Genomic DNA, 13696 nt, shown 5'->3' with positions numbered 1-13696 from the left:
ACACTCAGGGGTTACTCCTGGCTATGCGCTCAGAAGTTGCTCCTGGCTTCTTGGGGGACCATATGGGACGCCGGGGGATCGAACCGCGGTCCGTCCTAGGCTAGCGCAGGCAAGGCAGGCACCTTACCTCCAGCGCCACCGCCCAGCCCCATGAATGAATTCTTATGCACACTGCATATATCTTATTTTGCAATGAAGAAACAAAACAGATACAAATACAATATGTGGCCCGTGGGCCATAGTTTGAGGACCACAGATGAAAATCCTGTAGATGGGGAGGACACTCATGAGACTAGGGTGTTAAATGAAGGGTAAAAGTCAGAAAAAGATTGAAAAACATTGTACTCTTAAACAATCTTTAAGATGGCACCCTATTTTACTAAAATCATGTACTTGAGCCTTTTGAGATATATTTTTTGTCATTTCAAAATGACATGTATATTACAATTGCAGATGTGCATATCAGAAACATTATTCTAAAGACTAAAAAACTTGAAGATCAGGGAAGTAAATTTTCCAAGATCACATACAGTTAAGGTAAGCATCTAATTCAGGAGATTCATTTTATTCCAAGGAAAAATGATGGAAAATGGCTCAAATATTGTCATACATTTAAAGTATTAACCAGTATCACTTAGTCTCTTGGTTTTGGGGCCACTTACCTGTATTTTACTTTGGCCTTCTGGGCCATACCTGGTGATGCTCAAGAATTATTCTTTTTTTTTTTTTTTTTGTTTTGTTTTTGGGCCACACCCGGCGGTGCTCAGGGATCACTGCTGGCTGTCTGCTCAGAAATAGCTCCTGGCAGGCACGGGGGACCATATGGGACACCGGGATTCAAACCAACCACCTTTGGTCCTGGATCGGCTGCTTGCAAGGCAAACGCCGCTGTGCTATCTCTCCAGGCTCCTCAAGAATTATTCTTGACTCTTCACTTAGGAATCACTCCTTGTGCTCTGGTGACAGCAATATAGGATGCTGGGAATTGAACATGGCTCAGATACATGTAAGGCAAATGCCCTACCTGCTATTATTTTTGCTATTTTGCTATTATTTGTTGGTTCCACAACTTGTATTTTAAAGTGCTATAAAAGGGGCCAAAGAGATATTACAGGAATTAGGTGCTTGCCTTGCCTATAACTGAGCCCAATCCATGATACCAAATATATATTCTACCCTAAGCAACACCTGATGTGGACCACAAACTCCCAAAAGTGAAAATAAGGAGAAGGGATTGAGGGGAGAAGGCTGGAGAGATAGTACAGGAGGCAATTTGAATTCCTGGTGGTACTTATGGTGCCTAGAGCACTGCCAGAGGGCATTCCTGAGTTGAAAGAAAAAAATATTGAAAACCACTAGGTGTGGCCCAATCCCTCTTCCCTTCAACCCAAAAGAAAAAATAAAGTGGGGGCCAGAGAGATAGCATGGAGGTAAACCCTTTGTTTGCCTTTCACGCAGGTCATTGGTTCGAATCCCTGGCATCTGAAATGGTCCAGCCTGCCAGGAGCAATTTCTGAGCATAGAGCCAGGAGTAACACCTGAGCACTGCCAGGTGTGACCCAAAAACCAAAAAAAATAAATAAATAAATAAATAAAGTGTGAAAACAAAGTTGTGGAAAGGAGACTACAGTATAGCTTACTAGGTTCTCATTATGTGTCATCTCTGAAAATGTAATAAACATAGACAACACCTACCTTAACTGTTCCATCGTCACTGCCAGTGCATACAAGCTGAGGGCCCCTTCTGGCCGGGTAACAGGAATTCACAAAGGAAGTATGTCCCTTTAGTCTTTTAACCCTTTCACCGGTTTCACTATCCCACACTGCCACAGTTTTATCTGTGGATGCTGAGAAGAGCATACTAGAAGGTAAGAGAAAAAACAAAAAATAAATAAGGACAAACTATATTAATCTATCGTTCCAACTGCCAAAATGTCTAAGAACACCATTGTTGGGGGCTGGAGAGAGAACACAGCAGTAAGGCGTTTGCCTTAGACGCAGAAGGATGGTGGTCAGAATCCTGACATCCCATATGGTACCTCGAGCCTGCCAAGAGCGATTTCTGATCATAGAGCCAGGAGTAACTTCTGAGTGCAGCCGGTGTGACCCAAAAGCCAAAAACCAAGGGAAAAAAAAAAAAGATCACCACTACTATATCAATCTATGGTATACTGCTAGAATACATCTAACCGTATTTTCCAAAATCTTAACGATACTTTACAGTTACAAGGTCTACTCTATGGTATATAGATATATTTCCTTCCATGAATCCCTGACATATTATATACCAAATACAGCAATTTTCTCAGTCCTTTTTTTCTTTGTGATATATAATAGTTTATATGTAAGCTATCTTCCTACTTGACACTTTTTAATTGCTCCTAGCTGCAGAGATAACAATTCCTGACCCAATAGCTAAGCCATGCTTTTTTTTTTTTTTTTTTTTGAGGAGGTTACATCCAGCAGTGATCCTGGCTTTGCACTCAGAAATAGCTCTTGGCAGGCACTGGGGACCATATGGGATGCCGGGATTCGAACCATAGTCCATCCTGATCTGCTGCGTCCAAGGCAAATGCTCTACCGCTGTGCTATCTCTCTGGGCCAAGCCATGCTTTCTTAATTATTAAAAAAGTGTTTAGAGGGGCCGGCGAGGTGGTGCTAGAGGTAAGGTATCTGCCTTGCAAGCGCTAGCCAAGGAAAGATCTCGACTGCGGTTCCTGGTCCCCCCAGGCCAGGGGCAATTTCTGAGCGCTTAGCCAGGAGCAACCCTTGAGCATCAAACGGGTGTGGCCCGAAAAACCAAAAAAAAAAAAAAAGTGTTTAGAGCTGATCATGGAAATCCTAAATTCTAAAGGTTAAAAATAAAATACATGTGATGTATATATAGATATAATGCTAAATAATGTTAAGTGAATACTAGCATTAAAGAAAAATAGCAGCAGACAAAACCATATTTATAGTTTAATTTTACACATAAACAACGTCATGAATAGCTTTTTTGTTTGTTTGTTTTTTTTTGGTTTTGGGGTCACACCTGGCAGGCTCAGGGGACCATATGGGATGCCGGATTCGAACCACCAACCTTCTGCATGAAAGGCAAACGACTTACCTCCATGCCATCTTTCTGGCCCCTGTTTGTTTGTTTTGGGACCACACCTGGCAGTGCTCAGTTTACTCATGGTTCTGCTCTCAGGAATCACTCCTGGTAGGCTCAAGGGACCATATTGGAGGTAGGGGACTGAACCCAGGTCAGTCAAGTGCATGGCAAGCACCCTATCTGTTGCACCCTCTGGCCCCAAACCAAATACCTTGAATTATGCAAAAGGCCCCATAAAAACCATAATGACACTTATCTTCAGAACGAGAGAAATATGGATTATTTTACTATCTAAAATATGTTTAGAGTAATAATTATTGAAAATAATAAAAATTACCTTGTTTAATTTAGTACATTTAAGAAAAGAGGTTTTGGGTTATACCCAGTGATGCTCAGGGATCAGTATTGGCTCTGAATTCAGGATTTACTCCTGGTGGTGCTTATGGACAATACGGGGCACTGAGCATTGAATATAGGTTAGGTACTGAGTATGGCAAGTGTCTTATCTGCTGTACTATCTCTATAGCCCCCAAAATAAATTTATTTACTTTTATTTTCTATTTTATTTATTTATTTTGGTTTTTCAGCCACACTCGTTTGATGCTCAGGGGTTACTCCTGGCTAAGCGCTCAGAAATTGCCCCTGGCTTGGGGGGACCATAAGGGACGCTGGGGGATCAAACTACGGTCCTTGGTCCTTCCTTGGCTAGCGCTTGCAAGGCAGACACCTTACCTCTAGCACCACCTTGCCGGCCCCTATTTACTGGTTTATTATAATATAGAGATAAGTATTTACAGAATGCAAACTTGAAACAAATTACTTGAAACATATTACTCAGGAAGATAGGAAGACAGTAAAGCAATTGCCCAAAATAAGCTTTTTGACAATTTTGTTTTGTATGGTTTTGTTTTTTGGACACACCTGATAATGATGCTCAGGGCTTATTAGACCATATGCCAGAGATCAAATTGAGACCTGCTGTGTGCAAGACAAGAGCTGTAACACTGGGACCGGAGAGATAGCACAGCAGTAGGGCATTTGCCTTGCATGCAGAAGGACAGTGGTTCGAATCCCGGCATCCCATGTGGTCCCCTGATTTCTGATCATAGAACCAGGAGTGGCCCCTGAGCATTACTGAGTGTGACCCAAACAACTAAAACAACAACAACAACAACAACAACAACAACAAAGAGCTGTAATACTTCTCTGGTCCTAGGTAGGTTTGGGTTTGATTCTTAAGAGAAAAAACGCACAAGGATAACATATAAAAAAATAACAAGCATTAGAGAGATAGCTGCCATTCTATTCTGTAGAATACTCACCTGCCATCTGTGTTATAATGCAGTTCCATCACTGCTCCACTGTGTCCCTTCAGTGTAGCATAGTTATCACAGTCACCATAGACATTCCATAACACTATAAGAAATACAAAGATTCTGTGAGCATTACTAAGGAAAAGAAAACTCATAATTGGCCTCAGAATGGGTAAGAGGAAATTACCAACAATAGTTCTAAAACTAGATTGCCATATAACTATATTATTTATTTATTCATTTTGGAGTTCATATCCTGTGGTGCTCAAGGGTTACTCCTGGCTCTGAGCTCAGAAATCACTCCTGACAGGGTAGGGGGACCATATGGGATGCCATATTCGAACCACCGTCTGTCCTGAGTCTGCTGCGTGCAAGGCAAACACCCTACCACCGAGGCCAGAGGATAGCACAGGGGTAGGGTATTTGCCTTGCATGTGGCTGACCTGGGAGAGAGCCAGTTCGATTCCCAGCACCTATATGGTCTCCCAGAAGTGATTTCCAAGTGCAGAGCCAGGAATAACCCCTGAGCACTTCTGGGTGTGACCGACCAACCGACCAACCAACCAATAAAGTTAAAAAAAACAAACAAAAAAACAAAGGCTGAAGAGATAGCATGGAGGTAAGGTGTTTGCCTTTCATGCAGAAGGTCCATGGTTCAAATCCCGGCGTCCCATATGGTCCCCTGTGCCTGCCAGGAGCGATTTCTGAGCATAGAGCCAGGAGTAACCCCTGAGCACTGCCGGGTATGACCCAAAAACCAAAAAAAAAAAAAAAAAAAAAATAAATAAAAAAAAAAAAAAAAAAAAAAAAAAAAATATACCTCACTGCTGTGCTATATCTCTCTGGCCCCCATATAACTCTATTATTACTGCTTCTAACCACTGACTTTTCCTGATACGTAGGAAAAAATGACCAAAAAAAAAAAAATCACATTTCATGAGTTTAAAGACATTAGTTAATGGATGTGTACACACACACACACACACACACACACACACACACACACAGACTGACCAAAAAAAAAATCACATTTCATGAGTTTAAAGACATTAGTTAATAGATGTACACACACACACACACACACACAAACACACACACCAGGTGTGGCCCCAAAACAAAAAGAATATATAGACAACTATTACTTTTTTGGGGGGTTTTGGGCCATATCTGGTGACGCTAAGGAGTTACTCCTGGCTATACACTCAGAAATTGCTTCTGGCTTAGGGGACTATATGGGACACAGGGGGATTGAACCGTGGTCCATCAGACGTGCGCAAGGCAAACACCCTACTGCTGTGCCACCTCTCCGGCCCCCAACCATTACTTTTCTGATAAGAGGTTTTTAGTTTTTATAAAATTCAGCGCATTAGTAAGCAACAATACTATGCAAAGTATCCTAAGCATTCCAGATACTTGGCCATCAGTAAATTTATAAGGACCACACAACACCTAAATCAAAATGATCAATGAAGAAAAAAAGTTAATGAAGAAATTATCCCAGAGTTACCAGCAAAGAGCCAAATACTTAACTTAATTTGACAAGGGACAAGTGATACCATAAGAAAAACAAATCAGTTGCTTCCATTATTTTTCTTGCCTTTTCTCATAAATCCCCAAAGTGAAGTCCTCTTTATTATCAGAAAAATGGGCATTCCTGACTAGCTGAGAACTAGGTATACAGGTAGAATACCTAGATTTTGCAGCCTACCTCTTTATTATTATTATTTTTTATTTTTTTTTGTTTTTTGGGCCACACCCAGCGTTGCTCAGGGGTTACTCCTGGCTGTCTGCTCAGAAATAGCTCCTGGCAGGCACAGGGGACCATATGGGACACCGGGATTCGAACCAACCACCTTTGGTCCTGGATCGGCTGCTTGCAAGGCAAATGCCACTGTGCTATCTCTCCGGGCCCGCTGCCTACCTCTTTAGGATCTCGTCATCATTTCCTTAAGTAAAGATCCTAAATATAATCAAGAAGTCTTCCTACCTTTCAAAAATTAAGTTATATATTTCCCCATTACTCTCATTAACCTGTTTGGCTGATATCTCTTGTTTTACTAAATCAGTTCAGGATGTGACTCTAAAAAATATTCTCAAACTAGAGCAATTCAGCCATTATTTGGAATTGTAACAAAACTGTTACACTTAAAACATGGATGTGGGGAGAGATAGTATGGAGGTAGGGCTTTGCATTGCATGCAGAAGGACAGTGGTTCGAATTCCAGCATCCCAAATGGTCCCCAGAGTGATTTCTGAGCATAGAGCAGGAGTAACTCCTGAGCACTGCTGGGTGTGACTCCCCCCCCCCCCCCCAAAAAAAAATCCACATGGATCCAGCCAAATTCAACATTCAAAATCATTCAGCATTTTTATGTCCCACTCTGGCCACGTAGTCATACATTTTACTCAGGTAGATATTTTCTATAGCACTAAAAACTTGAAAGGGGCAATCACTTTTGGGGCTGGAGAAATAGTATAGCAGGCAAAGTGCTTGCCGTGCATGCAGCCAACAAGGATTGATCCTTAAGTTCAGAGCAAAGAGTAAACCCTAAGCACTGCTGGGTGCAGCTTCAAAACAAAAACAAAACCATAGCAATCACTTAGGATTAAGAAACAATGACTTACATATTAGTCGGTCAAATCCTGCAGATGCTAAGGTGGATCCATTGGGATGAAATTTGCAGCAATATACTTCTCCCTCATGTCCTGAGAGAAGCATGATTGGAGCTTGAAGAGAGGAACACCGAGGAGGCCCCTAAACAAAAGAAAGTAGAGAATAGTTGTTAAAGTTACAAAAATGGGGGCGAAAAGGGTTTGGTGTGCAAAATTGGGCTACTAGGGAGAGACAAGGGGGAAAATGAGTGAATTTCTCCTGATTTAGAGAGTAACTTCACATTATGTATTGCATCCAATTAGAAACACCTGCTGAACTTTCAGTCTTCTTCTAATTACTTAAATATGTTTAAACACATTTTTGTATCAAATCCATTATACTTGTCACTGTCCCTGACAGATGGAAATCTATCTTCCAGCATGATTCCTTAGAGTAGATAAAAAAAATCTTCATATTTTTCTTTCATCAAAGTCAAGAAGCATCCCATCTTCCCTCTGCATTCCATTAATGCTATTCTATTTCTTCAGAGTAATTATTTTTGCAGTGCCAGCGATTAAACCCAGAACCTCACACATGCAAGACGGGCACTCTAACACTGAGCCACAGCCCTGTTTATATATTTTCTTTTCTTCCACAAGAGAAAAGATGGTCCGTGAATGTAGAGAATTTCCTGTCATTAAAGGTTTCTAATCTTCTGCTAATTTAATGAATGATTAAACTGAACTTTCTAATAACCCTGCAGAGTACAAATTATTTAGGAATATGACCTTGGTCACTGAGGCTTTAAGATTCACCAAAATTTGGGCAAATAATTTTATTAGACAGAAGAACAGGTGCATTATCATAATCATCAACTCTTGTCAGTAGTTTCTTCCTAGTTTATTTTTTTGAGGGTCCCACCCGAGCAGCGCTCAGGGGTTCCTCCTGGCAGGCTCGGGGGATCATATGGGATGCCGGAATTTGAACCACCGTCCTTCTGCATGCGAGGCAAACGCCTTACCTCCCTGCTATCTCTCCGGCTCCCCGATGTAGATTTTTGAACTCAAGCCCCTAACCTATTCTACTGCCATTTCACAGGGTGGGCGAGCTGGAGAAAGGTCTCCAACAGGGAAACATCTGGAAGAAGCGCAGGACGTCAGCCACTTGACCATAGAAACCGATCATAAATTTGAACTCCAGCCAGAGCCTCATTCTGTCCCCACGCACTGCAGAGGAAAGGATGAGTGGAGGAGGCCGAGACTCCCCTTGCCGCTCCACTTACAGCTTGCAACAAAGCTCCCGGCGCTGCCTGCTGTTGCTGCTGCTGGCCCGCTCCGGGGCCGGACCCCGCCGCTCCCAAGAGCAACTCATGCCGCGGCCGCTTGACTGGAACCAGCGGCAATTCTGGGCCTTTTCGCTTCGCCTGTTCTATCATGGCGGCGATCACTCTGCTCAGAGGCGCCCCGCACCGGCGCCGCCAACTTCCGGCGCCACGCGATTGGCTCCGACTCCAAACTTCCTGCCGAGGAAAGCCAATAGGCTTCCAGTATTCTCTTTGGCAACGCCCTCTGGATACCCTTCGGGGATTGGTCTACTTATGCAAGACATCACGCGAGTCCCGCTCCAGGATTGGCGAATAGGAGTTGAGTCCCGCCCCGGGGCGCGCGGTGTCTTGTGGGGCGGCGGGGCGGGCAAAGCGCGCTGCCTGGATTTGGCGTTTGGAGGGATGCTGCAGCGCTGTGCAAGTAAGTACCGGGCGTCTGGAGGATGGATGGTGGCCCGAGGGATGTGGCAAGCTTGTATGGGGCGTGCATCTCCTTTTTAGCTAAAGGTTTGTTTGCTAGGGCCAGTCATGGGCCCCCTCCTGTGGTGGAAAGCCAGGCTTTCGTTCCCTTTCGGGGTCTGGGGACGGAGGGGGCTCGGCTGCAGCTTAGGGGCCTTGGACGGAGGCCCCCCCTGAGAGAAGAGGACCCGAAGTCTGGAGCCGACGAGAGAAGATATTAAGATTCTTCTGTGAGGACCAGGACTTCCGGTCATCGCCCCGCAGATAGAGCCTCAGCTGAAGCGAGTTTCACGGGGGCCGAGCCCGGGAGTTCGAGCCTGGCGCTGACCACTTGTTTAAAATCTTCCCTGCGGGGGAGGCCGGAGAGAGAGCATGGGGGTAAGGCGTTTGCCTTGCATGCAGAAGGACGGTGGTTCGAATCCCGGCATCACACAGGGTCCCCCAAATGAGCCTGCCAGGAGCGATTTCTGTGTGCAGAGCCAGGAGGAACCCCTGAGCGTTGCCGGGTGTGACCCAAAAAACAAACCCAAAAAGACCCTTTCCCTGGGGGCCCTGGAGATTCTGATCCGCGGGGAGGTCTCTGGGAGAGCGGCTACTCGAAGGGGCGCCCGTCAGGGGGTTCGGTTCCTTGCAGTGCGGCAGGTTGACACGCTGCGGGATGTTCTGGCTGGACCGTGCGTGACGGGCCGGAGTGGCCGCCTTGCTTCTGGAAGCCCAAGGGGGAACCTCCCGCCGAAAGACTGTGTCGTGTTTTTGTTTTTTTGAGGAGTAGGGGAAAGGGGTGTGTTTGCGGGGAGCCGATTTGCTCCCTCAAGAGGGGCGATGGGCCTTTCTGGTGAGCGTGGCCCGAGGGATGGAGCGGTGGTTGTTTTTTAAACTCCAGGGATTCCTGCAAAGGACTTTTGATGCCTAAGTAGGACCCGGCGTTGGCTACTGGGTCTGGTAGGGGAATCCAAGAGAAGAATGTCCCTGCTTATTTTGGCTTTGTAGATTTGCTGGGACTTTTGTGACTTTATGATTTGCGGGATTCTTTGCATTCAGGAGGCTTTTGACTTCAGGCGTTTATTATTTTTGTTGTTTTGTTTTGATTTGTTTTCTTTTGGTTTGTTTTTGGGCCACACTCGGTGATGTTCAGGGGTTACTCCTGGCTAGGCGCTCAGAAATCGCTCCTGGCTTGGGGGGACCATATGGGACGCTGGGGGATCAAACCGCGGTCCATCCTAGGCTGTCCTGTGCAAGGCAAACCCTACCGCTTGCGCCATCAGAGGGTTTTTATTTTTTTTATTTTTTTTTATTATTGTTGTTGGAAATGTGAATTTAGGAGTACATTGTGTATGGAGTTTCTGCATTTCACAGTTGTTTAAAACGTTAAAATAAAAAATACACAAATACTTAAGAAAGATTTTTTGTTTTCAGAATCTATGTAAAAGCAACTCTGAATGGCCTACTTCAGTCTCTGTCAAATTTTAATTTATACTTTTATTTATTTTTTTTATTTCTGGGAGGGCTTGGGCCCACATCTGGTGGCGCTCAGGTGTATGGTGCTGGGGATCTGGGGATGCAATGCTCTACTATTTCTTTTCAGCTGTAGATGTGGTCCTATCTAGTTGGCATGAATTTAGCTCAGTGTTTTATAGATTTAGAAAAAAATTTTATGGTGTTTTTAGGCCACACCTGGTGACACTTAGGGGTTATTCCTGGTGCTCTGCTCATAAATTGCTCCTAGGGGCTGGAGAGATAGCACAGTGGTAAGGCGTTTGCCTTGCATGCAGCCAACCCAGGGCGGACCCGGGTTCGATTCCCAACATCCCATATGGTCCCCTGAGCCTGCCAGGAGTGATTTCTAAGTGCAGAGCCAGGAGTAACTTCTGAGCATCACTGGATGTGACCCAAAAACAAACAAACAAAAAATTGCTCCTGGCAGGCTCTGGTCTGGGGACCATATGGGATGTTGGGTATCAGACCAGGGTTTGTTTTGGGTCTGCAGGCTGCTAGGCAAACGCCCTACTGCTCAACTATCACTCCGTCCCTCTAAATGAAATCTTATATGTAAGTTTTGGGGCTGGAGAGATAGTACTGCAGGTAGGGAGCTTGCCTTGCAGGCAGCTGTCACAGATTTGATCTTAGGCACTACATAGGATTCCCTTAGCAACCCAGGATAGATTCCTGAGCACAGAGCCGTAAGTAAAGCCTGAGCATAGTAGATAAAATTAAATTTTAAAATAAATTGTAGGAGATGGGAGTGTAATTCAGTGGTAGAGCACTGCAAAACAAAACGAACAACAATGGGGCCTGAGAGATAGCATGGAGGTAAGGTGTTTGCCTTTCATGCAGAAGGTCATCGGTTTGAATCCCGGCGTCCCATATGGTCCCCGCGCCTGCCAGGAACAATTTCTGAGCATGGAACCAGGAGTAACCCCTGAGCACTGCCGGGTGTGACCCAAAAACCACCCACCCACCCCCACCCTCACCCCCACACACCCACCCACCCCCCACACACACGCCGAGTGTGACCCAAAAACCACACACACACACATACACCAAGAAAAAACAAAGAAAAGCTCAAAAATCTAGCAAACACATGGTTGTTTTCTATAAGTAGGATTTAGAGGGATTGAATGAAATGGCTAAAGACAATTATAATGGAGTGGGGGTATAATAAACATTATATCATGATGACTATATTAGTACTATATCATGGGAACCAGGAGATATCTTAGTGACTAGAGCCATGCAATCTTGAGGCTGTAAATTTACCTCTGGTGTCATCAAATGTGTGAAATGAAATGCTGACAACTTAGCTGTTTGTATAAAATATCATTGCTGTCTGAGATCCCAGGCACTGCAAGTACCTAAGCACTCCTAAGCCACCCTGGAGCCAGGTATCTGCAAACAATATAGCTAAGTGTACAACCCCCAGCAAGCACTGTATGGAAAAATATGCAATTGTGTGGACAGAATTGCAACACCTAGTAAACAGGTGTATGAGCACCACCACAAATCCTGGCAAAAACACTACAACCAGAATGGACATAAGCACCACTAAGAGTGTGACTTCTGTTGAGCTCATATAGAAGTACTGCAGCCAAAGCATGTGACTGTTGACAAGTGCTACAGCCTAAAGAATGTGACCCTCAGTCATTGCAACAAACGGAAATAAGAGGGGCAAAAAGGGATAAAATAGTTATATGTGTTGTCTAGTGTGCAATGGCATTATGTCTAAAAAACTATATATTTTGCAAGCAGCCGATCCAGGACCAAAGATGGTTGGTTCGAATCCCGGTGTCCCATATGGTCCCCCGTGCCTGCCAGGAGCTATTTCTGAGCAGACAGCCAGGAGTAATGCTGGGTGTGGCCCAAAAACCAAAAAAAAAAAAAAAAAAAAACAAAAACAAAAACAAAAATCTTATATATTTAATCTTTTAATATACTATTGGCTATTACATTTAAGCTAGGCTCACTGTCTTTTAAACCTGTAGCTTTTTGCTCCTGGAGATAGGTCTTATCTCAGTGTCTCAGTGTTGAGATAATGCTGATGCTGACTGACTAAGTGGTTGTGGGAGGTGATTAGCAATTTCTTTATAATTTTTTATTTTAGTGTTTGGCATTTTGGGGGTATGTTTTGGGGCCATACCCTGTGGTTGCTCTGAGCTTACTCAGTGGCTCTCCCACTCCTGAAGGGCTTAGGGGAGTGTCTGTGGTGTGTGGGATAAAGTAAGCACCCTATCCTGCTATACTGTCTTCCTAGCCCTAAATGTTTTTTATTTGTTGTTTGGACCATCCTTGTCAGTGCTCCTAGACTATTCCTGACTGTGTTCAGGAGTCACCCTTGGTGGTTCTCAGGAAACAATGTGGTGTGCTCAGGGCTGTAGGGCTGCAAACACTTAACAGTTGCATGCAAAGCGATTTACCTCCTGTACAATTTCTCCAGCCCCTGTTTTTGTTAGTTCTTAATATTGCAGCTTTACCCTAAGGAAAAGTGAAATCATGTAGTTCACTGCCACCTGGATAGACCTGGAGGGTATCATGTTAAGCAAAGTAAGTTAAAGGGAGGACAAATACTGGATAATCTCACTCTTCTGTGGTATATAGTAGAACAAGAAAAGAATGAAAGGTTTTAAATGATGGCAAACTGTAGTCTTGAATTACAGAGCTCAGAATGCCAAGTAGAGTGAGTCAGGGTAGGTTTGGGTAATGATGAAATGAACTGGAAGTAGCATAGTTAACATTGGTTGAGGTTCTTTTGTGGTGTAGAGATGAGATAATTACATAAAAATCACGAACATTAATAGTATTGTAAGCATATGATTCAAACTTTAATAATAATTAAGAGTTTGCCAAAGGGGAGTGGGAAAGGGACCTTGAGACAGTTTCTCCTGAAGATTGACACTGGTGGTGAATGTGGGTGGGAAGTTAGAACACTGTATGCTTAAAACTCACAGTACCTAAATAAAATTTTGAAGAAAAAGAAAAAGAGATTGCTGCTTGGATTGAGTCTTCATGAAAGATATTTCTGCAGCATGTAATGTTATTTGATAACATTTTATCCATGCTAGGAATTACTTCCAAATTGAGTGAATTATTTCAAATTCTCCTACTGCTTTATTAATAAGTTTATGTAATAGTCAGTATTTTGGGGGGAGTACCATGCCTAGTACTATGCAGGGCTTACTCCTGGCTCTGTATTCAGGGATGGATACACTGGATGGATGGTTTCAAGGGATCATATGTGGTGCTGGAGATAGTTCCTTGGCTGCATGCCCTACTCCACTATCACTCTGAAATGCATTTTTTGTTTTGTTTGTTTTGTTTTGTTTTGTTTTTGGGTCGCACCCGGCAGCACTCAGGGGTTACTCCTGATTCTACGCTCAGAAATTGCTCCTGGCAGGCTTAGGGGACCATATGGGATG

At 43.9% G+C, this 13696-nt stretch overlaps 2 protein-coding genes across 3 annotated transcripts in view; one reads left to right on the top strand and one right to left on the bottom strand.

The window, feature by feature from the left end:
* SNRNP40 (small nuclear ribonucleoprotein U5 subunit 40) overlaps window positions 1-8455 on the bottom strand; it is a 37542-nt gene extending 29087 nt beyond the window's left edge. Inside the window, exons 1-4 of the mRNA XM_049774913.1 lie at window positions 8286-8455; window positions 7036-7165; window positions 4420-4513; window positions 1696-1861 (exon numbers count right to left, since the gene is read on the bottom strand). Coding sequence (XP_049630870.1) covers window positions 1696-1861; window positions 4420-4513; window positions 7036-7165; window positions 8286-8438 — 543 coding nt within the window. The 5' untranslated portion in view covers window positions 8439-8455. The remainder of the gene's footprint in view (window positions 1-1695; window positions 1862-4419; window positions 4514-7035; window positions 7166-8285) is intronic.
* A 235-nt stretch (window positions 8456-8690) lies between these two features.
* Window positions 8691-13696, top strand: part of ZCCHC17 (zinc finger CCHC-type containing 17) — a 60785-nt gene continuing 55779 nt past the window's right edge. The window contains exon 1 of one of the 2 annotated variants that reach the window (XM_049775025.1): window positions 8691-8748. The gene's annotated coding sequence lies outside the window, so the exon portion shown is untranslated. The remainder of the gene's footprint in view (window positions 8749-13696) is intronic. The other variant, XM_049775026.1, reaches the window with a different exon arrangement.

This window comes from Suncus etruscus, chromosome 6 (genome assembly GCF_024139225.1).
Source record: "Suncus etruscus isolate mSunEtr1 chromosome 6, mSunEtr1.pri.cur, whole genome shotgun sequence".
In the NCBI taxonomy this organism is placed as follows: domain Eukaryota; kingdom Metazoa; phylum Chordata; class Mammalia; order Eulipotyphla; family Soricidae; genus Suncus; species Suncus etruscus.
The sequence above is the reverse complement of the archived record's forward strand: the minus strand, read 5'-3'. Positions and strand labels throughout refer to the sequence as shown.